Source organism: Cygnus olor, chromosome 3 (assembly GCF_009769625.2).
Source record: "Cygnus olor isolate bCygOlo1 chromosome 3, bCygOlo1.pri.v2, whole genome shotgun sequence".
NCBI classification, from domain to species: Eukaryota; Metazoa; Chordata; class Aves; order Anseriformes; family Anatidae; genus Cygnus; species Cygnus olor.
In genome coordinates, this window is record NC_049171.1 from 64,784,977 (window position 1) to 64,811,583 (window position 26,607).

At 40.3% G+C, this 26,607-nt stretch overlaps 2 protein-coding genes across 7 annotated transcripts in view; one reads left to right on the top strand and one right to left on the bottom strand.

Annotated features, from left to right (window-relative positions):
* The window catches only part of EZR (ezrin), a 37,852-nt gene extending 31,107 nt beyond the window's left edge, over positions 1-6,745 (top strand). For all 5 annotated transcript variants that reach the window (XM_040551998.1, XM_040551996.1, XM_040551995.1 and 2 more), the window contains 6 exons: positions 938-1,101; positions 2,640-2,770; positions 3,433-3,593; positions 3,911-4,003; positions 4,830-5,078; positions 5,292-6,745. In XM_040551998.1, coding sequence (XP_040407932.1) covers positions 938-1,101; positions 2,640-2,770; positions 3,433-3,593; positions 3,911-4,003; positions 4,830-5,078; positions 5,292-5,456 — 963 coding nt within the window. In that variant the 3' untranslated portion in view covers positions 5,457-6,745. The remainder of the gene's footprint in view (positions 1-937; positions 1,102-2,639; positions 2,771-3,432; positions 3,594-3,910; positions 4,004-4,829; positions 5,079-5,291) is intronic.
* The window catches only part of SYTL3 (synaptotagmin like 3), a 35,218-nt gene continuing 15,113 nt past the window's right edge, over positions 6,503-26,607 (bottom strand). For both annotated transcript variants that reach the window (XM_040551992.1, XM_040551991.1), the window contains exons 8-16: positions 23,289-23,413; positions 18,434-18,577; positions 15,452-15,630; positions 13,176-13,278; positions 11,275-11,445; positions 10,963-11,077; positions 9,793-9,901; positions 8,721-8,926; positions 6,503-7,950 (exon numbers count right to left, since the gene is read on the bottom strand). In XM_040551992.1, the coding sequence (XP_040407926.1) occupies positions 7,820-7,950; positions 8,721-8,926; positions 9,793-9,901; positions 10,963-11,077; positions 11,275-11,445; positions 13,176-13,278; positions 15,452-15,630; positions 18,434-18,577; positions 23,289-23,413 (1,283 nt within the window). In that variant the 3' untranslated portion in view covers positions 6,503-7,819. The remainder of the gene's footprint in view (positions 7,951-8,720; positions 8,927-9,792; positions 9,902-10,962; positions 11,078-11,274; positions 11,446-13,175; positions 13,279-15,451; positions 15,631-18,433; positions 18,578-23,288; positions 23,414-26,607) is intronic.

A 26,607-nucleotide genomic window follows, 5' to 3' on the forward strand; every position in this document is an offset into this window, starting at 1 on the left:
AATAGAGGCAGAAAAATGTATTGTTTTTTTTATTGTTTAAGTTCAGACAGTATCCTAAGCATGTATAAAAACGTGGACTCATAAAAATTATCAGGCAGGTAATGAAGTTGGTCCTCCATATCTTTTTCTTAGCAGATGTACATTTAGAAGATCTAGCCTGCTGCATAGTGTCTGTAATAGCCTTGATAATACAGACGATAGCCTTGATAATACAGATTATAAGAAACTTGGGGCCGTTCTCTTTGCAGAACCAGAAATTGCAGAATGGGTTTTGCCTACTGTGTGTAATGCAGTATTCAAAGTAGTCCATGTTTGGTGGTTCAAAAAATAACTTTCAATGTTGTAATGGCCTCAGTCAGCTTAACTAAGAAGTGCCATGCTGAGGAAAGAATGCTTTTGTAGGGTATTTTTGCATCGTGGCATTTCCCTTTCTCTTAGGGGAAAAAAAAAAACATAGATGATGTCTTGAATACTGATACAAATAGACCAGGAAATTCTGTGATGTTACGTTAAGTCTGCAACACGTTTTTTGTTTCATGCTTTATCTTTCAGTCACAAAACCATGCAAACGTAAAAACTAATTGCTTTATAGTAGAGGTCTGTGAGTTGCCCAGATGTTTACCTGCTAACCCAGCGTCTTCTGCAACAGGTCCAACTCAGCAGTGTCTTCTACATGCAGACATTTGAGACTGTTAATTTTCTATAAGTGTCTTTTTCTAGAAGAGTAATTTGTCAATTCTATATAGACTTGAGATGGGTTGTATAAATAACAAACTGCTTCGGCTGCAGATAATCTTAGTGGTCCTTGCTGAGATATTTAAATAGCATGTGTGTATGCCTCGATGGCAGCGACAGTAGTGGCAGGATGATCTGTCTGCAGTCAGCTGGGGGAAGGGAGAGTGCACCTGAAAAATTGACTGTGTGGTGTCTCTTCTAGGACTTCGTGTTTTACGCCCCTCGTCTGAGAATTAACAAGAGGATCCTGCAGCTCTGCATGGGCAACCATGAACTGTATATGCGGCGCAGGAAGCCTGACACCATCGAGGTGCAACAGATGAAAGCCCAGGCCCGGGAGGAGAAGCACCAGAAACAGCTGGAAAGGTGAGCTTGAGTACAGACGGTGGGGATGGGGAGGCAGAGTTAAATGGTACAAAACTGCCAGGGTTCCTTGGGTAGCTTTAGACAAAGATACGAGCCATCCCGCCATCTCACTTTGAGTAAGGTGTGTGTGTGTGGCCCCAGAGCTCTGGCTCACAGCGTTGCAGGGTATCTCAAGTCCCAGTGGGAACGTAAGAATTACTCTTCGGGCTCAGACCTGTGGCCGGTGTGGTCGGTTCTCCTGTCTGCAGCCTTGAGAGCTGGACATTCAAGGATGCGTGCCAGTAAAGTCACTGGGCTCTTGTGGACAGCCATATACCTACAGAGGGGTTCTCCTGACTCTTCTCTGTTAGGGCCTGATCTGTGCATTGGAGGGAGCAAACTCCACAGGGAGCACGTGTGTATGCTGTGAGCAGGCAAGAGGGGAGTGGGAGACCTCTTAGAGGCAAGGGAAAAGGATTAGTAGTTCTACTGGTCTCCCTGTGACCGGCTGCCAGTTGCTTATGATTCAAGAAATCATACTGCTTTCATCCTGTATTGGCGACTTGTTAGTCTTCATTTCCCAGTGCTCTTGTTTCTATGCGTCCTTCATTTTTCCTTATGACAGAACAAAAGAAATCTGCTGTGTAGTACAGGACGCTGTTTTTGTTTTTTCTCTGCATCTACTGTTTTGTGTTTTTTTGGTATCCTAAGTTTCTGGGGCAGGCAACAGAAAATACAAATATTTTAATGAAATGCAGGTATCCAAAAACTGAGAACTAATTCTGAAGTGATTAACAAATGTTGGGATTTAAGCCAGGCAGGCAGCTAAGTACCATGCAGCTGCTTACTCAGTCTCTTCAGGTGGGATGGGGAGAGAATCAGAGAGGTAAAAGTGTGAGAACTTGTGGCTTGAGATAAAATCAGTTCACTAGGTAAAGCAAAAGCTGTGCATGCAAGCAAGGCAAAACAAGGAGTTCATTCACTTCTTCCCATCTGCAGGCAGGTGCTCAGCCACTTTTAGGAAAGCAGGGCTCATCACGTCTGCAGTTTCCTGGGAAGACGAACACTGTTGCTCTGGATGCCCCCCCCCCTCCTCCTTCTTTACCCCAGCTGTTACTGCTGAGCACAACACCACACGGTGTGGGATATCTCCCTGGTCAGCCCGGGCCAGCTGTCCTGGCCGTGTCCCCTCCCAGCTCCTGGGGCACCCCCAGCCTCCTCCTGGCTGGGCATCGAGGGAGCAGAAAAGGCCTTGGCTCTGTGTGTAAGCACTGCTCTGCAGCAGCTAAAGCATCCGTGTGTTATCACCGTTATCACCACTATTTTCATCAAAAATACAAAACACACAATTGTGTGAGTCTCTACAAAGGAGATTAACTCTGTCCCAGGCAAACCCAAGACAACAGGCCATAAGCATTTCTGTCTTCCCTCTCTTGTTTTGTGGCAGTCATATGGTCGCTTCCCATTGAACTGTCTGGAGAGATGTCCAGCCAGCTTTCTTAGCTTGCTGTAGCTCGTGTCTGTAAGTGAGCTTCAAGCATGATATCTGTTTCTAACAGGCAACAACTAGAAAATGAAAAGAAGAGGAGGGAGACAATTGAGAGAGAGAAAGAGCAAATGTTGAGGGAGAAGGAAGAGCTGCTGGTGAGGCTACAAGAGTATGAAGTGAAGACTCAGAAAGCAGAGAAAGGTAAAGTACTTACACTGCCTGAGCAGATCACGTGTGTTGGGTTCCACAGCCTAAAGGTGGTGACACGGGATCTCTTGGCAACGCACACTAATATCTATCTCTGTGGATAAATACACACACACGCACGCACTGCTGAGATCGTCCAAAGCATAAAAGTCACAAAATCTGTTCATTTAACTGGGAATTTAAGGTCACACCAACTTTTTTTCCACTGTTACCGAGAGGGTTTTAGTAGCATAACCTCTTGCAGCAGAGAGAAACAGAGCTCAGCTCTCAAGTGCTTTTTACTTAACACCTAACAGAAAAAGTACTTTGGGAACAAGTCTTTCCAGTGAAATGGAAGTTTCTGTTTCAATGCACAGATGAGCAGACTGGAGACAGCAACATCTGGTCCTTACAATAAACTGTCAACCAAGGGCACCAGAATCATGTCAGTGTTACAGGCTCTGGCAAAAATACCATGTAGAAGATCTAATTATAATGTGCAGCTGACTGCCTCTGAATTCAGTTATTTGATGTATTGTGTGATAACTACTTACAGGTGTAATGAAGAGATTGTAGGCTGCAGCCACGTGCCTGTCGTGACTTCTGCAGTTACGTAAGAGCCTGTCTTTGCTTTGGCCAGGCCTGTGGACTAACAGCACTGCTCTGTCTTTTCCCAGAGCTCTCAGCTCAGATCCAAAGAGCTATTCAGCTGGAGGAGGAAAGGAGACGAGCCCAGGAGGAAGCAGAACGTTTGGAAGCTGATCGTTTGGCTGTTCTGCAAGCCAAGGAAGAGCTGGAGAGACAGACTATTGACCAGATAAAGAGCCAGGAACAGCTGGTAAGACCCAGTCACTTGTGGGTAAGATACAAAGGCAGCATGTTACTGTGCCCTTTGAATAAGGCAAAGCCTCAGACTCCAAGGGGGAATAAAATAAAAAGGTAGTGCAGTGAAGTACTAGACCATCTGACAGAAAGAAGCTAGTAACACAATGATTCTATCACAAGCAACCTACTTTTTGTTCTTAATTTCCTGTTCATTGTTTATTAGAGTGGAGTATAATACTTGGATGTTTTCTCAGTCAAACAGGCTTCTTACTTGTGTGTTTTTGGGGAGTTTTTTTGAGTCCTTATAATCCCAGTTCTATTACTTAACAGGCTACAGAGCTCGCAGAGTATACAGCCAAGATTGCACTTCTTGAAGAGGCAAGGAAGCGTAAAGAGAGCGAGGTTGAAGAATGGCAAATCAGAGTGAGTATCCTTGTCAAAGCTGCTCTGAAGTTCCACACGTGGGCAGAGCATACCATGGTGCTTAGCCTGGTATAACTTCCGTCATATGCGGAGACACACATCCATGCACCATCAGAGAAGGGCAGACTTGTGGTTAATGTGCAGTATGCCTCCAAAACATTTCTTTCAACGAGCTTTTAGTCAAAATTTAAAATGGGAGTCTGTATAAAACCTAAAAACGTGATCATCATGGAGTGGGCACCAGCCTTGAGGCTGCTGTCAGTGGCTTCCTAATACCTGGGTCTGGAGAACTGCATAACTAGACACAGTAAAACCGAGAATAAACCACGCAAGGCTGGGAATGTCTGCTCCCAGCACCACGTAACTATCACTGCAGACTGAATGGGAGGGTAGAACCACTGAAGAAGCAAGAAAGCTGTCTTCCTACTGCATAACCTTGTTACACGTGCCAACTCAGGAATCTAGGTTCTTGCTCTCTGGAACCCATATTTACAACCTGCACCTCTTCAAATGGAGAACAGGATGAAGATAACCGTAACTTTCTACAAAACAAATTTTCCTAGACTATTTTATTGGAGAAGGTTTCTTAGTTTAGCTACCCTGCATATTATGCTGTGGATAATGATACTGTCACTAGCAAAAAAAAAAAAAAAAAATCTGCTTAAGAAAGCCACAAAGTACTGTCAGATGGAGACTTTAATTCCTTATTTCTTGCTTTACATTGTAGAATGACATTGTAGAAAACTGGGAAGATCGCATTGAAGTGTTCATAAAGCTTGTTTAAATCAAGAAATGTATTAAAATATTCTTCACTTTTTTTCCCTAGGCAAGGGAAGCCCAGGAGGATCTGGTAAAGACAAAGGAGGAACTGCACTTGGTAATGACTGCTCCACCTCCACCCCCACCTGTCTATGAGACCGTGAACTACCACGTCCACGATAACTTGCACGATGAAGGGTCCGAGTACTCTGCCTACAGCGCAGAGTTGTCCAGTGAGGGGATCAGGAATGACCGCAACGAGGAAAAGCGCATTACTGAGGCTGAGAAGAACGAGCGTGTACAGAGGCAATTGAGGGTAAGAAAATGTTTTGGAGGAGGGAGAGTAATGGAAGAAATTATTCCTGGAGAATGGATAATTTAACCACTTGGTTAAATACACAAAGCATGATAACTTTACTTATGAGAAGCAGAAGCTCATTTAAAGACTGTTAAGTCTCACCAGAATCACTGCTGTCATGAGCTGAAAGCTTCTTGGTATAATCTGTTTTTAATGTTCTTTATTTTGCAGGCACTGACAGATGAGCTGGCACAGGCTAGAGATGAAGATAAGAGGACCCAAAATGATATTATCCACTCAGAGAACGTGCGACAAGGACGTGACAAGTACAAGACACTGCGACAAATCCGACAAGGCAACACCAAGCAGAGAATTGATGAGTTTGAGGCAATGTAATGATGCTTATAACAAGAAACCAAGACTGTGGGAAAGGCAGATCTTAATGCTGTGTTTTTGTTTGTTGTTGTTTTCCCTGAGGAGGGGTTACTATGATATTTAACAAATGTCCTCTAAACCCAGAGGTGTTTGCATCTCCACTTTATTCCATACTGTGTGTTAAATTTGGTATAGTTAAAAATTCATCATACCACTGATCCTGGTAACTTGCTCATGCCTTTGCTTAGTGCCAAAAGGCCTTACGCTTATGTCACATCTCTCTTTAAGCAACACAAACCTGCAAACCTACAAACATCTAGTTGTAGATGCAGGTCCTGTGCAGGTGCTGGATTCAGCTTGGTCTAAAAATAAGCAACTGTGGATGAATTTTGTGCCATATGTCTTTGTGTTACAGTCACAGTGTAAAGTCCATCAGTTGAGAAGACAACTCAGGAACTGCAAACACCTGTGTGTGTGCTTGTGCATGCACCTTATTTTTTTCCTTCGTCTTCATGCCCACCTTCCCCTGATACACAAAAGAACTGACAACGCCTCAGAACTACTTTGCATGGGAATAAGGCTTCTTCTGGTTACTGTGCTCAATTGGAGGTATTCTGCAGTGACAGCTCACAAGTGTGGCGTAGGAACACTGACACCCTCCTTACATAACAACTAGGCAGATACTCTGTTGGAATAATACACTACTGTGTTTGCATTCCAGCTTCATTACTGATCAGTTATAGTGTAGTATTTATATATATATATAAAATATGCAATACGTGGATTGCTGTACTAGTTTAAAAGGGAAATAGTTTTGCTCTGTATATTTTGTTACTTTTCAGATTTAATGAGACTTGCATCTGTAAAGAAGTCTAAACACTGTAGTCTGCAGTGCAACTGATTATTTACTATAAAGCATTATTTGTAAAGATCACTTTTTTTACTTAATGATGAAAATTGATATGTACACATGATCCAATATATACAATTTTACTGCACCTATTTTTCTAACAAATTTTCTAATTTTTTAAACGTTTGATTTAAAGTTTCAGACTCCAAACATGAAGGGACTGCTTGTTTATATCACAGTTGTATTCTCTCTATTAGAGAGCATTTCTGTGACTATTCCTTCCCCACTAATCTCCCCCTTTCCTTGAAAATCTGTTAGAAAGTGAGATACAGTATGTTGTCAGCTCTTCTCTTCCATTTACAACATCTATGCTGCTTTATACTCCAGTTGAGTTTTGTTGTGTGGTGGTTTTTTATTTGCAGCAGCAAACATCTAAATAAAAGATCTGCAGAGTAACAAAGGATGTGGAGTCGAGTGTTTCTTGTGTAAGGTGGATGCTGTGTAAGGTGTGCTGGTTTCTAAGATTCTGAGGCTAGCATATGAATCCCTGTCTTTCACTTCTGCGTCCTTAACCACCATCCTGTTCTGGAAAGGAAGAAAGGATAGCACATGCTGGAATCTTCACTTCAGTCACAGGGAAAAGAGGTACGTAACAGCAGTACTAGTTACAGTTGTATATACAAAGCTTCTGCTGCCTGTAACCCTGCTTCATCTGAGGCAAAGGGAGCTGACAGGGCACGTTGGCGTTAGGCTTGCATTTCTAATAGTTCACATGAACAAGTGATAAGCTTAGCTGGGCCATACACCATATGGATCAGTCAGGCTTGTTAATACCGGTTCACACCAGCAGCTGAGAAGAACAAGGAACTTTCTGTAACCACGTTTATTTTACTAGCTGATGTCCTGCACTCCCCTACTGAAGGAGAATTTATACATTTACCTGGTTGAAAGCCCCTTAGTACAGCACACATTTGAAAGAGAGGTGGGCCACCAAGGCAGAAGTTTTTTAGGGTTATGTGAAGTAGTACGGGCACTAGAGGTAATTCTGAAGCATAGAGGTGTTAGCATCACTAATTTACAGCAAACTGTTAAAAGTGATCTAGTTTCCATTCCTCTCTGGTCACATGAAACATCAAAACCAGAATGAAGTCATGTAACTTAAAGGATAGGAATTTTTCCCTATGAAGTATTCCAATCTGTCTTCAAGTAACTACAGTTCTATACCCAGACACAGGAAGCTGCACACCATCTGTCTGCTAGTGCCTTGCCAGCATAATCCGTTTCAAAGTTTGTTAGTCCTGAAGAAACAATACTAACCTTACATCCCACCTAGAGATACAGATAGCAAAGCCTTAGTTTTTGGAGAAATACAACCTTCCGTGTCACACCCTTTCAAATGTATGTATAACTACTCCCTAGATGCTGGGGTAGGTACTGTTGTAGTGCACCTTTTCCCCAGACCTGGCATGTGTATATGGCACTTGAATTTAAAGCATCACACATGGGGAAGGAAAAGTTGTTGTGCAGTAATTTCTCACGATTTAAAGTTTTCCATATTTGAATGCAGTACAAGTGTAAAGTCCATCCACGTGTTTGGCCTGCCGAGCACTTCCTGCCAGTGAAGCACTGACTGAGAAACAGGGCCTGCAGGTCCAAGCGATTCCTCTGCAAGAAAGCAAAAGGGAAGGTCACGGGGTTACTTTTCATTTGGCCTTACCCAAAGACTTATCTAGGTCTAGCTCTGTACTGATTCTGGCCCAAATGGCTGGACAACAAACAAGCTGCTGCTCTCAATTCTAGAGCATTTCTCAGACATTTCCAACCTTTTGAGAAAGAAGGCTCTTTTTGATGTTAGACCAGAGCCTAATGCTCACACGTGCAGTTACTCCCTCCCTTTAGGGCTTCTGAGCAAGTTTCACTTTCTGTATCTCCCAGTGGAAGGATTTGTGGATATAAAGCAATGAGCACAGATACCTGCAAGGTTGAAATTCATATGCTTATTTCTGACGTGATTGCTATTATTTTAAAAATAGCCAAGTCACAGAAAACTGCTCAGGGAACAAGTCTTGAAAGATACATAGGGAGCTCCAGATGAGTTGATGCACCCACCTGTTCTGTTCCTGTCTTCTGTATGGCCAGGCTCTGTCCCTGAATGTTACCATGTTAACAAATGTCTTTGCCTGACAATTCTGACACTGTTATGTTAATTGTGACACTGACAGCCCGGAGCTTCTGCACAGGCCTGAACTAAAACACGTGCACTGGTTCTTGCAGGATCAAAGTCTGAGACTACAAGTTGCTTAGGTCAGGGACTGGGGGTTGTCTGTGTAGGAACGTGACCGATAATAGCACAGTGCAAATACTACTTTTAGAATGTAAAATAAATGTTTTTTTCCCCAAAAAATATCTTCAACATTTAGTGATGAAGAACTTACTTGCACCAAGCTTGGCTCCCCCTAGGAACTGATCCTGTGAGCCAAAAGTTGACTGGTCCCAGACGGTCAAATGCAGACATGACTGCTGTAGCTGCGCTGGGGTAACATCATCAAAGACAAACAAATGTTTCCACTGAGGACAGTCTTCTTTCTTCAGGACAGGTGACTTTTGCTTTAACTCTGCTTGGCCTGGAAGGATAAGGCAGCTTCCCCCCCCCAAAAAAAAATGAGAGTTCAGCAAGTTTGCTGAGCCAAGCAAGTTTTACTCAATCAGAAAACAGAATGTGCGCTACTCAACCAGGACCCTTCACTTCGCCTTAAATAGCAAAAAGTTCAGCTAAGTGCAAGGTAGAACATGATGCTAGTTTGTTTCTTTTGGGGACTTCGGCTCCTGTCTGCCTTCAGTGCTGGTCTTCTTTCTGTTTTTCCTCTGTTGACACTGGCTGATGAGGGAGCCCTTACTCTCAGTTCTGTTACCCAATGCTGTCCGAAACCTGCCTGTTCAGTAGATAAAATGCTCACCCACTTCACTGAAGATAGGTACCACAGCAGGTGAAGTGGCTGTAGGAGATATTTTAACACAATAATGCCTGACATCCAGAAAGTAAAATGGCCCTGCATACTAAGCACAGAGCACACTGAAGAAAAATTCAGTCCTTCCTCTTTTAAAATGCGTAGACCAAAGTTTTCTTCTTGCTTTCCAAAGCTGTATTAAATTGTGCAAGGGCACAGCTGAAACCAGGAATAAAAATACAGTATTTTCACCTCCCTCTCGTGTCACACATTTTTTTCCTCCTAATAGCTAAAAAGCAGATGTTTAAAATAGTGAACTCTAAATTTTAATGCCAACAGTAAATTGTGATGTTCCACTCAGGACCCTTCAGTGTCCTGCTGCACGCTGCTGTTATGCAGACACTCAAATGTAAACTGTCACAATTACAAGCAAGTCTGACTAAGAGCGTGGACAGTGCCACTTCCACACAGCAGTCTCCTGATGAAAGCGAGTTAATTCTTACCTTTGCACAGCATGTTTGTGACACTTCCCATTTGAAGTGTTAAGTCTCATACATACCCTTTAACGAAAGAGTTCAGCATTCCAGCAGGTCTCAGCACACGCAAGTTCTTGGCCCCAAATATCATAACCTGAAGCTGGCAGTTGGGAACTCCTTGGTCTTTTTTTCCTGAAACAGGAGAATTTATCACATTAAATAACCAGTTAGTTCAGCTGATAACATAAGATGCCCCTGTAATTAAGCAGGAAAATTATTAAGTGCTACAACTGAAATAAGGACTCAGTGCTGTATTAAGATCATTTGAAAGAGTTGAACCTGCTTATACAGGTCACGATTCACACAAAGAAAGCAAGCAGTGAATAGCAGATTGCTCTGTGACTCCTGTTCCAAACACAGAGCTTTCAGTTGTTTTGCAAAAAGTACCCACAGGGCAGTACCCACAGGAGCATTTCCCTAATATAAAGCCAGAAGCAGGAGAAACAGCCCAACCCGTGATGTGATAGTGCTCCTCTGTTACAGCTCTGTTTGTAGAGCAGAGGCACAGCAGGCATGAGTAGGGAAGAAAAATGGAAGAAAGCAAGCTGATGACTTTGGGATTGCTTGGAAGAAAAAAAAAAAAGGGGGGAACAAAATAAAGCTAACAGCTAATTAAGATCTTTCTAGTGGTCTCTACCTGTTCTATGCTCCCAAACACAGCATTACTAGAGCTCTGGAGCTCTCCGCACCTTACTATGAACTAGGGAGGTAAGAAAGGTAAGGTTGCCCTATCCACTCCCCTCAATGTGTTTATATTTCTCCATCAGCAGATGCTTGCTCTGACGCATTATTTCAATGTTTAATGTATCGTACAAGTCTTCCATTATCAAAAACTGAATCCTGTGCATTTTGAAGCAGTCATCTTCCAAGTGAAACAATCTCTCTCAAGTGAGACCACTGGAGGAAGCCAAGGGGCTGGTCCAGTACCCTTGCAGCCATTTCCCTTCCACCTTTCACCTAAATTGCTAGTACCTTGAGCAGAGACACTACTACACCACCTCCAGACTAAGTTCTACTGGTAACACCATAACAGGTACAAGCTTGCCAAACATCTGGATGCATCATACTGTAACTATTGAAATTATCAACTTTTGCTGGCATTAAAAAGCAAAAGGTGAAGTAGGCACATTGTCCTTCACTGATCCTAATTCTTTACTAGCCAACGGATTCGTGTATTCTGGAAAGCTTGATACCTTCTCTCATCCATCTTTCAAACTGGAAATTTTTATACTGGGCTGGTACCGACAGTCTTGCAGACACCAGGAGTTCTCCACTGTACTGGCTAAGACTATGTTCAGGCTTTTCAAGCTGAAAGAAGAGACATACAGAAATTGGCATTACATACTATTCCACATCATTCTCACAGCTCGTTTATATTTATAACAGGTGTTACTCATGGGCTGGATAGACAGCATTCTTCCCTCAATGACCTCAGAAGGGTGATCTCTTCCATAACTTTCACAACATCATGTTCTTAAGATACAAGCACAAGAATTAACAGTCACCTTGGATTTTAGCTGGTACCAGTTGAATGACTCCATCGAGTTATCTTCAAAATTCCACGTGGCCAATGGAATCACCACTTCCCCCAAAAACACTCTGTACTTTAGAGCTCCTGCGTGCCACACAGAGATCTGAAGCTGCCGACTTCCCAGCTGGGAGTATTCAATCTTGTACTGGAAAGATAAACAGCATTTATAAAGCAACACAGAGGGTGAACGCAGAGCCATGCTCACAGCCTGCTCAAAGGCAGCCTGACTACAGCATGGCTGAAGGCATCAGGATGCAGACAGAACTATGCTGTCTGAACGTGCCTTGCAATTTCCATGTTACCTCACTCCTTAAATGCTAAAATAATGCCCATGCAAATATGAAACGACATTCCAGGAATACCTTGGCTTCCATTGCTAAAGATTTTAATTCATCCAGAACTTCAAATAATTCTTGACCATTGTTCTTTATAAATTACTTTTCTGTTTTGTACTCCCAGTACAATTTGGCTGCTCTGGTTGGAGGTCAGGTCAAGATTAAGACACCTGACAAAGGTGCTAAAACTTCCATTCTGGTCAGTGGAAATTTACTCAATGCAGTCAGCAGGAGCAAGGCAGTAATTCAGGAGACCAGTCCTTAAAGCCCTGATCTACTCCCTAAGCACAGTTAAGAGCTCTTTGAGATATCGCTGGGTATCCGAGATACCCACATGAGTCTGGTAACCTGCACCCACTTGGACTGAAAACGAGGCAAATGACATGGCTGCGGGCATCCCTACCGACATTTGGGCTGCTGAATCACAGGCTGGGTGTAGGCTCTGGGAAGAATGACCCTGATTCACCATACCTAGCTTCCAGCAACTCTTAAGAGCACTTGTGCTCCTCACAAATGCACGTACCCAAGTGAAGGCGCCTTCATTTGCAGACAGATCCCACTGAGTTGGATCTCAGTGCTGTGGTGCAGATTACCTGCACTAGCACTATGCTCGTTTGACCATTTCTGCTTGTTTAAACCAATTTAAATCATTTCTAATTCATCTACCCTTAGTGTTCACACAGCCAACTCAGGCATGGCTCTCACTCTACCAGTTCTGCATCGCTCTGGCATTGAAAAGTGACTATAGAATAGGAGCCAATTATTTCAGTGTTAGGTGCTTTTTTCTACCAACTTAAACACTATCTGCAGACTTTGAGATATATGCGACTTACATAGATTGTATACATCTTTTTGTTGTTATCAATTTTTAACAATGTTCTTTTCAAACATTTTGCCTGTTTCACTTGCTACAAATTGGTGATGTTCATACACACTGAAACTTTCATGTAGCTCAAGGAGAAATAATGTAAGTTTGTCCATTAATTTTGTTTCACATCTCTTCCAAGACTACACTTCACAGAAAATTAGGTGTTGCTGCAGCTCACTGATGCAAAAACGCACAAAAAGAGGTTTTGTAGTGACCTGGGCACAAAACTGGAAACAACAAAACTAATCCAGGGGCGCCCCATCCTAACTGCAGACTCCCAGTGACACGGAAAACAAAGGGCATCATTTGAAAGGGACACCTGTGTAAAATACTCACTCTGCTCTGCAATACACTCAGTTCCTGAACGCACCAGAAACATGTCTATAAAGGACACTTTGCTTTTGCTACAAGATAACTCAGAACAACACCTTTAAGCCTGTTTCATGCACAAAGGAAGACTCTTTTGAGGGTGCACAATTCACTAGTGTAACTTTAAAAGCATTTTCAGTCCAAAAGTTATCTGAACTGAAACCAACCATTTCTTAATGACTGTTGTCACTGACTCCTGCAATTGCCCCATCAGGACAATGCTGAACTTGCAGGATTGCACATTATAAAAGGAGACATTACCATGGAAGAGTGCTTTTAGCGACACACAATTGCAAGCAGTACCTTCAAAGTCTCATCAAATTCTGGATCCACTGTGTTCTTTCTGACAGCTGTCTTCCGCTTACTCCGAGGAGATTTATCAGGAAGTAAATAAATCTTGACATAGCTTGTAAATAGAGTGGATATATGGAATGTGACCAGAAGGGAAAAAAAATCAAACTAACAAGAAAAATGATTTATTTAAAAGAGAACAATGAATTATTTAATTCAAACAATTTTATTGAGTTTGTAATTTTCTAAGCAATAAAATGGCAAATTGTGATTTGTAACCATTTTCACTAAAATAAACAGTCAGGCTATAAAGGTCTCTGTATATCATTCAGATAATGTGTTTCAATCCTATTCTAATTGGGAAAGAATTAGGCTCTGAATGCGAATCTTCTATTTACACACTCTTGGCCTCCGATAAAATAGCCACCAAGAATGTCACCTTGTCATTTGTAGTGGCAGCTTTGTGAGGAAAGCACAGAGCGTATTCTGTGCTCAAAGAAAAAAAAAAAACAAAACTCAAAACCCTTTAGGTTCATTGCTGTTTGTGCTGATTGTTCACAGAATTAAGTAACGTGGCAAATAAAAGGTATAATCACACATTTAATGCGTAATAATTCATAACTTACAAATGCTAATTGTTGTAATAACCACTAGAATGATAGTAGAAGAGTATGTAAAATGTTCAAAATTGCTTTAGTGCTTATTCAAGGAAATAACAGTAAAAAAATGAAATTCTTCTGGAAGCTGAGTTGAACAAGTATCAAGCACCAATGACAACTACCCAAAGTTTCTCATGTGTAGGTCATGTCAAAATTAATACTTAAACTTTCCCCTTAGTATAAGTTCAGTGGGCTGTATTTATATTACAGCTTCAAAACCGGAGAGTATTAGCAGTAGGGAGTGCTGGCTCACAGCTTGGCAACTGTATTTTTGGTATAAATTTCAGATAATATGATTTAAACCAATTTCAAAACAGCCTCTTGATTAACTTCCTGGCTAATTTACGGTCAGTTGTATTTCATATAATCAGAACTTACACATCTTCCCTATTTCTTCCAAACCTATCCATAGGGAAGAACTACTTAAAATATTCAGGTAGTAGAATTTTTAGCCTCTTAAACTGATCTGGGGTGACAGAGTAACAAGCAGACAATCAGATCTCAAACCAGTCAAACAATTCAACACATTTTAAACATTACTTAGAAGTTTGTTTTCTGTCAAGTGCTCTGAGTGCACTGACTGTACTTTTTTCTGTTGGTTTGGGAACCAACAGAAATACATAAATATATACCAACAGAGAACATAATGTCCAGTACACAGCTCTTCCCACATCACCTTTCAGACTTCCTGCAACTGTTTGCCCAAATTTATTACCAGGGGACTTAAAGAACCTTGACCCACCCCAAAACACTCCCAAACTGTTCCACTTCGTAAGCTGCTGTTCCAGCGAGGCTTTTTTCAACACAAAGCTCATCTTTATGACCTTACTCTGCAAGATATTCAAAGCCACATTCCTTCCGGGGGAAGGTGATTGCAACTCTGCAATTTCCAGTGTGGTCACTCAAGTGCTCAAACACCACATGACAGCAGGGGTAGAATACATTGTTAGGTATTCTGCTTGGTGATTTTCCACAAGTGATTGCTGCACGGTCAGAGAGGATCAATTAGTAATAAACAAACAAACAAACCACCAAGGCTTAACTGTCCAACTAATCATTCCTGTGACCTATTTTATCCACAGGAGTAGGTACTTCTTCCTCTTGTGATATGTAATTATTAACCAACTTTAGATTTTAAAATGTGTTGCAGTATCTGAAATTTCCATTCTCATTACAGATGGAAGCACAGAAGTAGAATGGCAATCACCCAGTAACCCACAATGAGTCAGTGGATGAATTAGCAACATGACTCACATTTCAATTTTCCATCTCATGGTTTAGCCATGTGTATATTAATTTTGCAGGCACAACTTAGGAGCTAGAATCTAAACAGTTGCTCTCAAGATCCAAAGTTGCTCATCAACAACACAGATAACCAACTGCCTGCTCACAGGCAGGGGAACAGACAAGTAATAGCAGAAAATGGTCAGAACAGAAATCAAAAAGTGCTGGTATGAAACCTGTTTGCCTTGCAGTGTGTAGCTGTAAAAAGTGCAGATATATACACTGGATGTTCTGAGAGTGCTAACATGGCATACCATCATATATCAATCCATTTCTATATTTATGTATCTTAAAACCAAAATATTTTGCTTATTATTTCTTTCTCTTTCTCTACAAAATACTTACGGATTACATTTTTTCTTCTTCTCTTCTCCATAAGCCAGATTCTTGCACCCCTTGATGCAAATTTCTAAGATGCGAGCCTTGAAGATGTATCTTATGGCAAACTCTATTTCTCCTGTGATGTCAGCTTTGCCAAAGTTGCCAGATTCAGTGCAAGTGCTGTTAAGACTATACAAACTCCCCTAAGAAAAAACAAATGTTTGAGAAAAGTAGCTTCAGATCTAATAGGACAAAACATTTATTTCCCTCAAATGCCAGTATCTTTAGTGCCATGACTGCAGAGCTGTTGTAAATCATGAGGTTTTTATGTTAACTGTATAAAATCATTCTATTGCTTCCGTAACTATTGCTTCAGGTAACAACCCTGAAAATTATAACTAATTGCATTTCTACTGCTTTACCTTTTCAGCAAACTCTCTGAGCTAACAAAGTGCTTTCTTAGGTAACTTCTAGATCTAAAAATTGTCTCCCAATAAAATTGCTTTGTGGCTTCCCATCAGAAAAATGGGTAAAGTGTCTGACAGGAAGAAAGTACTGTCTTCCAGTGATGGTTTCAGAAAAGGCTCTGAAATCTAGGAATGTATGAACTACAGAACTAGACTGCTGTTAATAGTGATGCTCATAGCACCACTGCTGAGATGCCAGGTTCTATTAGGTATTAATGGTAACAAAAGCAGCATTGCACATCCAGCAAATACACTACGAGATCACCCAATTCCATGTAAAATGACAGACTCCATACTGTTCAGGGAAAATTAACGTACAAAGATATCCAGCTGTCATAAGTTAGTGCATTAAGAAGGTGTTTCCTGGCTTACCTCAGCCACTTTTTTCCTCTTTTCATCTATTTACTTTCACCTACAGGGCAAAGGTTTAGATGCTCTCCATCTGGTTATATATAAACAGTATTTGTTTCTAGCATTTACAGAAGCCATGAAACTGAAATGAATGAAGAGACTATGGTCTTTTCTGTGGCCCAGCACAGGCATGTAACTTGCTAGTGCTATCTAGCCATCTTCACTGTAACAAATTATCAACTCAATCAAAATAGCTTGGTCTCCCTTCATTTATAATGGTACTCTTTAAGGTAGGCTCTAGGATTTTTTTACATATCATATGTCATGAAGACGCAGTTGTTGTTGGGATTAATCTCACAACAATATCATCCTAGATTGTTAAGATATCTGCGTTAGATCACTCCTCTGTCTGAAAAAAAAAAATACCAGCCCACACAGGACTGGTTAACCAAGGAGTTCTGCTTGCACAACCCAGCAGCTAAAAGTGCAGAGAAGTGTTTATAAGATCATATCTATCTTCCATGCAGACGCTCTTGCCTATGCTGCAGATGTGCAGCTTGCCAAATACATTAAAATTCACATGAACAGTTTACTTAAATTTAGGAAGCTATCTAGGCTATCTTATAAGCTCTAAGCAACGTAGAAACCTGATGAAAGAAGGGTCAGAGTGCTTATTAAGGAAGTCACAAGTAGTGTTAGGGCTGTTTTGACCTGCTGCTTGTTGCGTGTAATCTTGCTCCCTCTTCAAGATCTGTGTATCAGTGTAATCTATCTCCCTTGCAGGGAGATCTCCCTTTGTTCAGTTCTGCTCTTTCACTCCCTGACAAAGAATATTTTTATTCATCTGACAAAAAAAAAAGTTTATTTTCTTCAAAAATCCTTCATGACAAAGGAATGCAAATAGACCTTTTTGTTATCTCATATGTCTTAACAGAAGTTCTGCAGAAGTGCTCCAAATTTTTTTGCACAGAACCTCTTATTTATTCATAGAAACTGGAGAGTTATTCTGATTAATGACGTTAGGACTGAAAACACTACATACATCTCCCACCTGATCAGAAATTAAATATGTTCAATGTAGAAATCACTCTTGCTTCAGTGAACAGGGATTTAGCAATGACTTTATGTATTGTACTTCTGCTGGCATGACTGGAAGCAATGGCATCTTATGCTTTGGAAGACATATTTTCATGAAGTGGTCATCAATATCAAACACCCATAAAGAGAAGTTTAATGGAACTTGACCTTTCCCCCTCTATAAGACAGTAGAAAATATTTCACTTTTAAGACTGGATTGTCTACAGTAAAGTTCAAATTGTTGCCAGTAGAATCACAAATGTCATCCAAAATAGTTATTCATTTGTCTGTGCAACATCTCAGACTCCACAGCACAGTAAACTGTGAGAGCGCCAAAGGCCTTGTGTGTGTTTTCACTCCTCTGCAAAGCGAGCAGTCTGGTTAATTTTGATTCCCTAAAAGCCATTTTATTTCCTTTCTTTACAATATCAGTCGTGGATTCTCCTTGGCCACTTCACCCTGCTTAACCTCATCACTAATATGTAAAAATTATCTTCCACGGTTAATCATTGAGACTTTAAAGCATGTACTGAATTCATTTACAGCTGGCTTCCTTCTCTGTCATTTGCAGTATTCAAAATGTCATCCATCAGGGGAGGTTTCAGTGACATCCTCTGAGCCTATGAACTGCTCCCCTGACTTCTGTAACTCTTTGCTTCCTCTTCATTCACTGACATGCTGACATTTGAATTTCCACTGACATTTGCATTACCACAGCCCTTGCAGAATAACAAAATCCCTCTGTTAAATAATGTTTTAAGAAAAAAAGCCAGCTACTAATCTAGAAAGAAACACATTCAGGATCCCAACAGTAATACAAAACTGAAAGACTGTTAGTTGAATTAGCAAAATTCAGAGGAACCAGACACATCAGTTATTCATTATTAATGGATACATCCATCTATCAATTATCTATTTTTAATTTGATTTGGCTTATGCTGTAAATAGCTCACATTGCTTCCACAAGGATTATGCCAAAGGCAGTCAGCCTTTTATCAGAGAGAAACTCAAGTAAAATCCCTATTTCATTTTGTAATACAATCCAAAATACTAGCTTTTATATTTGTCCTCATTTGGTACCTATTCTGTTGTGCTTTGCACTTCAACTTACATGCTTCCTGCCATCACAGAAAACTGCATCACTTGTGGGACTGGTTGTTATGTCGTCTTCTTGCTTGCAACTCCTTTTGGTAAGGATTTCATTATCATTTTGGGCCCCAGTGATGAGCTGTTGAAGACTGGGTGTACTTTTCATCTGTAGGAAATTCAGCAATTAATTTTGTTTTGTTTAAGAAAAAAGCTCCTATTCCTTCAGCAATGCTATCACAAGAAAGTTCAGTAAATAGCTACAACCCACTCTGATCAACGTCATGCAGGTGGCACACTTTCGAAGAAAGTGTAGTAACTTAATTTAAACTTTGATTTACAACATTCTCATGCCAGCTAGTAGTACATTCATTATATTGATAACTTTCTAAAACCAACACTCGACCACCTAAGCTATGGATCACTACTACCACAGTAAGTGCTAACAACAGTCTACTAACAACACACCAAATGTAGCAATACACCAATAAAATGCCTTATGAATCTTTAACAAAACAGTAATTTTACAAATAAATAAACAAACTTCTGATGTTTTCTTGACTTTGCTTTGACTTTAAGTTCATTCACTTTCCCAATCTTCCCACGAAAGCCTTGATAACTTGTCGAAAATTGTGTAGTAGCAGAACTTGAGATTTTCCTTCAGCCACCTCTGTTATCATTCTATGAACCCTGTTGTTACTGAAGTGCCAAAAGACTGACATACATGGCTGGAGATATGCTGAAAATGTGTTTGGGGTCATTCTGACACACCATTACCCCTGTATGATACAATCTACGAAAAGTATGTTCACAGTTCAGTGGGTAGGAAAAGAGTGAGGTGAGAAGTTTTACAGAGTGAGGATCTAAGAGAATAATTGTATAACAAGGATTACCCAAAAGACTAGAAAGACTACAGTGTGACTGAATCAACAAAGGGAACAGAACTTATTTGCATCAGAAATAGATAACAAACATTTAACAGTCCTAAGAACCTCTTCTGCACCGTCAGCAGAAAGCACTAAAGAATGAGGACAGCAGAAGAGATAATATATTGAGATTACTTCTTAAAAACAAAAAAAAACAAAAAAAAACAAAACACAGGATGTGGAAAATCGAAAGCAGTGTGCTGTTATTATAGTACACAGAAGTTGTTATGTGTAATAACTGCCCTACCTTAAAAATAGATGTAAGAATTCATTAAGTTCCCTTTTGAAAAGGAAACAGACAGAAAAAAAAAATGTGTTCAGGATATAGACTTAAAAAGAAAACCCCAAAACATAATATTTCTCAGTAGAGAAATTTTCTTCTCACTTTTAAAAATCTGAAACACCACCAATTTCACTTCCTAACCAAAACAAAGTGCTACACACTGAATTTTAGCTTCTATACTTGGTTCAGAAAGACTTCTCAATTTTGTTAAACAGAAAATACGTGACTGACAATGAGACATGAATACCAGCACTAAAATTAGCATCAGGTCATAAGCAAGACTCCGACCAAGCCCAATTCATTAGAATTATCTGCAACAGTATGAATCCATTGTCACAGGAGCAGTAACCCACAGGTACTGACACACCACAAAGAGCTTCCAAAGCTAGCACATTTCTGCTTGTTCCCCCAGCGAGGTAGGTATAATCGCACCTACTTTAAGTCCCTCTAATGAACTTAAAGAGTCTGATAGTGAGAGACCCTAGAAAACACTTAATTAACTTCCTAAATTCAGACTTTACAGGGGTTAGTAGTTCTTGCTGTTGAATTTTTTTTCCCACTATTACAGAATTTAAACATAATCTCTTTCAACTTTAACCCAAAGGAATCAAGCTCAGACTTTCCATATGACAAATATGGAAAACTTACTTGAGAAACGGATCTTGCTCTTGAGACTGAAGTGGTGCCCCAGTCTTATATCCTGCACATTCAAAATGGCAGTTACAGCTATTGTTTCCCAGTCATTTCTAGGAGAAACATGCATACTTTCTAGGGGAAAAAATATTGTTTCAATTCATTCTCTGAAAATGAAAGTAAGTACTATCTGTGGTGTAAATCACAACCAATAAGATTTCTACATTATATTTTGTTCTAAATTTGAGTAATTAATTTTCAAAGGTGTTTCATAATTTAAAACATTTTTTTTCTCTAGTTTTAGTTCTAGCATGATGTAAACATGGTTCTAGCAATGATGTAAATATCTGCCCTTGTTAAATGAAAAGGGCAACTGGAAGAAATACAAACGGAAGAATAATGCAATATTGCTATTGACAGGGATTAATACTTTTTAAAGTCACAGCAAAGATACAGAAAGCCATCATGTAAGTGCAGGGACAGGCAAGTAAAGTTTCCTTCAATATGAAAACACCTAAATGGCAAAGATGATATTCACAAGAAAAAAAAGACCAACAGTAATTCTAGCAAAACTAAAATTCTAGTTTAGATATAGTCTAAGTGGTTTGAATGAAACAAAAGGTCCCTGAATCATAGAAATAGAGCTCTGACAACACGAAGAACATTGAAATCTAACTTTCAAAACCTATAATGCAAAGGGTGGACATAAATTGAGCCCTAAACCTTTAAATAGGCAATTAAAATCTGACACAAACAATTTTTTATCTCCTACATACATTTGCCAACCCAAAAAAATCCATCTATCTTTTAAACATGACAGGCTGCCTTTGATCATCATGCAATGAAACAGTTAAAAGTCCATATTATCTACGAATAATGTTTTATAAACTGATGTTTTTCAATGCATTAAGAGAGCAGTGCTCTGCCAGTGGAATAGTAGATAAAGTAACAGTAATGTGTATATAGTTTGCCACAATGAAAACACCACTTGGGTAGTTAATGTTGCTAATTTTATGTGTAATTGCATGCATAACTACCAGAATTAACTTCCAAGAGTTTGCAGACATTGCTGGGCCAATCCAAATCACTAGCTCATGCTATCTGACATCCTGTCTCTTCCATTTATCAATACATAACATTTTGGAGGAGAGTAAAACGCGTGCACTAATGTAACTGTGAGTAATATCTGCCATGAGGTCTGGCCCCAAGTGACTGCTCTTCTTAAATTCAGCCACTTGGCAGACTGCATTTACCTCATAAAGTTGAGCAAGGCAATTCAGTAAGTATGCACAATGTGGAAAACTGAGTCTAGAGAAAGTTCAGTCATTTGAGAGATGAAAGCATTCAAAACAAATTTTTCAGTGTAGCTTTAAAGCAGATATATAACATTGTACTCATCCTTGCCTACCTTATGAAAAGACTGTATTTTTCACAAACTTCTCAAGCAACTTCTCACAGTATCTTTCTGGACAAAGTGTCCAGCACACAGCTACACAAGTACATACATACAATGGGTGAACAGATGGCTGATGGGTTGGTTGGGCTCAAAGCCTTATAGTAAATGGGGTTACATCAGGCTGGCGGCCAGTTACTAGTGGAGTTCCCTGGGGCTCCATTTTGGGGCCAGTTCTCCTCAATGCTTTTATAAATGATCTGGACTCAGGATCTGAATGCACACGAAGTAAGTTTGCAGATGATACTAAATTAGGAGGAGCTATTGACTCCCTCGAGGGCAGAGAGGCCTTGCAGAGCGATCTTGACAAACGAGAGGGTTGGGCAATCACCAACCATGTGAAGTTTAACAAGGGCAAGTGCCGGATTCTGCACAGGGGATGACGCAACCCTGGATATATGTAGAGACGAGGGGACAAGAAGCTAGAGAGCATACCCACAGAAAGAGAGCTGGGGGTTCTGGTTGACAGCAATATGAGCCAGCAGTGTACCCTGGCAGCTATGCAGTGTGCCCATGGCAATGCCATGACATTGCTAGCCGGTCAAGGGAAGGGATTATCCCACTCTACTCTGCACTGGTGTGGCCTCACCTCAAGTACTGTGTGTAGGTTTGGGCACCACAATAAAAGGACATAAAACTATTAGAGCACATCAAAAGAAGGGCTACCAAGATATATGAGAAGCCACTAAAGTCACTTGGATCGTTTGGCCTAGAGAAGAGGAGACTGAGGGGAGGCCTCATGATGGCCTACAGCTTCCTCATGATCTCTTCTCTCTGGAGACAGTGACAGGACCCCAGAGAACAGTGTGGAGCTGCAACAGGGGCAGTTTCAGGCTGGGTGTTAGGAAAAGGTTCTTCACCAAGAGGGTGGTCAGGCACTGGAACAGGCTCCCCAGGGCAGTGGTCAGGGCATGGAGCCTGATGGATTTCAAGAAGTGTTTGGACAATTCTGAGACATAGGGTCTGATTTTTGGGTGGTCCTGTGTGCAGCCAGGAGTTGGACTCAATGATCCTTGTGGGTCCCTTCCAACTCCCGATATTCTATGATTCTGTGAAGACACTGAAAGCTAGAGACTGTAACCAGAAAGGAAAATGGAAGTTGCCCAACAACAAGCAGCAGTCACTATTTAATCCTTGCCAAAAAAAAAAAAAAAAAAAAGTGCTTAGTGAGTGTCAGGATGGGTTTTGGATGGCCATAGCTTAGTTCTGTTCAGCAGCAAGAAGAGCAGAAGAACAAGAGACAGAGAACCTCCCCACAGCCTAATGATCACATAGAGCAGATGTCAGCCAGCACCAACACACAGTCTGTGAGCACCTGAGAGCAAAGCAATCCATCCCCTCCCTCCCCATGTCAGGGTCTTTGTAAAATCTCGGTCTAATATTTCAGCTCTGGGCTGAGATCAAGTGTGGAGACTCAGTCAAAAACCATGTCAAGAATCAGAGTTCTCGACAGTTAGTGAACATCAGCTAAGCCCAGCTCATAAATAAAAGTAAAATCCCACTGTGTAAATCATGATTCTTATAAATATATTCCATTCCTGAAACAGCCCTTAGAGTTAGAGACTGTGTATAACAATTTGGATACCCTGCTTGTAATGTTGATGGCAGTGTCAGACTGGCTCCTCCTTTGCTTCCTTCTTTCCGCATTCTGCCCATAATCTGTTGTTAGGAGACTTCTGTCAGCCATATCATTCTGGGACTTAGAGATTTCTGAAGAGAATACAAAGAGAGAAGTAGCTATAACAAACATTGCAAGCAAATCTGTAGATTTATAGGCAAATAATGCATCTTTCAAACTTTCATCCTACAGTTTCAGTATTCATCTCCTAAGAGTAAGAAAGAGGGGAAGGCAAGTACTTGTCCCATTTCGTATAATTATATTTTGCTTACCTAAATTGTTGTTCTAACTGGAAATTATAGTCTTTACTTCTTTTCTTTATAGCTACTGTAAGGAATTATTTTATGCTATCAAATACAGTTTTCTCGCAGAAATAGCTTGTACAGTCTTTATATATAGTTTGATTTGAAAAGCAGTTTGGTTTGGTTCAGGATAAAAGCAAGATCGTTATAACAACATATAGTGACAAGACAGTGGAAATTAGAAAGAGTATATTGGAAAATATTTAGAAATTAATCCAAAACATGGACGAAAGTAGAGATATTATGTACTCTGGTCCCAAACCACACATAATTTTAGGAACAGAAGTAGCCCTCATTGACTTCAATTAACATTAGTCATACAAATAAGCTTATGTCCACCCTTAAGTATGTAATTGAATTAGCACTTTGCTAATATCTAGTATATTGTCAAATAAATCTATAGGACAATTGGACATTTAGTGCATCACTTTTTGTTTCTTACTCCTTAGGGTACAGTCAGAACTTCATTTAAAGGGAAGGGCAGCATTCATTTATGATTTCTGGGGTTAAAAACCAGTAGGCTTAGCAGCAGACACTTTGTTGTAAATCCTACAGTCTCTCACGAAGAATTAATAATTTTTAAGTGGTACACAAAATAGCTATCACATGTTTAATTCATTCAGAATAAATATTTCTCCCATAACATAAATCTCTGTGGAGGAACCTCAGACAGTAGACAATACGTCATTATTTGGTACTTAAAAACAATGGCACTCTTAAGTGTGATTTTTAAAGCCACTTTGGGTTAGTTTTGTTCTTAGCAGCAATCAATTGTCAGATGTTTACTGTACTCTGTGTGCACCATTAAGGCATCACATGACATATTCATAGGCAAGCTCAATTAAGTCATCTCTCACTGTAAATCAAACCAGATTTTTAAAATACACAGTGAAATCAGAGACCATAAAAGAGACTGGAGTGAGATATCTAATGGAGTAAACATAATTTGAGTAGTTTAACAAAAGCTTCCCTCATACTCTCTTAAAACGAACAAGTTACAGAACAGATTATAGTGAGGGGAAAAAAAAAAAGCATATTCATTTTTCAGAACTATTCCTCCCTCCTTCAGCACCTCTGCACAGATAGATAGTATAATGGGCACTATCACTAGTTCCAAGAGCAATGTTGCACTGCAAATAAAACTACAACTAGCAACTCATTTCACATCCCCCCAAATAGCAACCATTGGATTATAATCTCCCATTGCTGCCAAACTGTGCCAGAACAGGAGGTAATACCATCAGAAACAGACTGTACAACAGAGGCATTGTGCTGCACACGCTAATCCTTTGTTCCTGCTGCTCTCAGACATGCACACACACTGGCTGCAGCGATAGAATGAGAGTCAGGTTCAGAACGAGGTTCTCTACATTTATTTACTGCAATACCCAAGAGCTGGGTGTATGACATACCTCTGCAAACCAGGACATTTTTATTGAGATAAGATATAGGGCACTAAGTTTAGACACTTGTGACTGAAAGCATTTATCATCACAGTACCGGGTTTTATTAAGAGACCACATTGTCTGAAAAAGCTGTTTTCTTTGGTCAAGGAACCTAAGCCTTTCTCTCTAAAGGACCTTCTATACCTTTTAATTATTGACTTTAGTGATTGTAGCAGCCTGTTATTTTCTCACAAATTAAAAGGTTCTTATCCTAACTGAGGATGACAGCAATTGAGTGGGGTTTCACATACAGAAGAGCTGACCTAACAACTTGCTGCCGTACCCCTCTGCAACCACTGCTTTGTGCTCCCTGGCTCCTGGCCACATGGCCCAGCACCCACTATTGTGCAGGCTCCAACCTTCAGCCTATTTAACTCAATAAAGCAGCAGAAAACTACCCATTTGTTTGGTCTGCTCTTTTAATTAGCTAAATTAGCTTCCAGAGAGGTCTAGAAACACTGGTGCTAATTCAGGTTAAGCAATGGCAGCATGAGACCAGAAACATGACAGAGGAAAGATGCTGGGGGAGTAGGACCTTCCTTTTACTATTAAAGTCGCTTGCTGCGGTCCTGATGGGGTCTGGACTGCAGTCCAGTAACTGCAGGTTATGACCAGGCTGCAAACTAACAGAAAGCAGAGGAAATTAATTTGCATCCAACTCTGTGCTGCTTCAGCTATGCAATTCCAGTAACGAAGTATCCTATGGCACCCTGCACCACACTTCTGTTCAGGGGAGGCAGATATTATGTCTCTGCATATCTTTAATATTTGTTCACATATACACAACATTAAATTTGTGTAGTTAATAGGATTGATGGAAGAAGTCAGAGGAAACTGTGATTAAGGGCTAAGAAAAGAGTTAGGGGGAAACACTAAAGCCATATTTATTCAGGTCTAGTCTTATATTTGGGGTTGTCTAAGATGAAGCTAGTAAGAAAATGCTTTGGGGTTGGTTCAAATGCATGCAAATCTGCAAGCTCCTGTAATCTTCATAAAGCTCAGAGGTAGTTTTCCTCTGGTCATTGATGCCTTCAATCTCTTCTTCACACAGACAGGCTGTCCCCAGTGTAGTAAGCCTTAGAGGTACATACACAGCCTGCAGCCTAAAGAACAGCAGGCAGCAAAAGTGAATGGAAGGAACCAAAAGTATCAGAATGAACAAAGAGTTAGGACTGGCAGGTTCTTAAAAGTGCACACTGAAAAAAAAAAAAAAAAATACCACTAGACAGACTGAGAAAGAAGACCTCTTGAAAAATGCTAGAGAAATAAAATGTTAAACAATAAAATGTTAAACTCTACTTCCATTACACGATAGGTTCACTCACGGGATCAGTTGAGTTCAGTTAAATAGTTAACATGAAGATCACCACAGGAGAAGGTAGGTATTACTCTGTAGTAACTTGAGTTAAATACACTGCATCTGAACATCCAGTAAACTTTAAAATAACATTATGCAGTCTTTTTACATCTTTACAAGAAAGGCATTTTTGGTTGGTAGCATCAGCTTATTAAATAAACAGCAGAATACTGAAGGAGAAT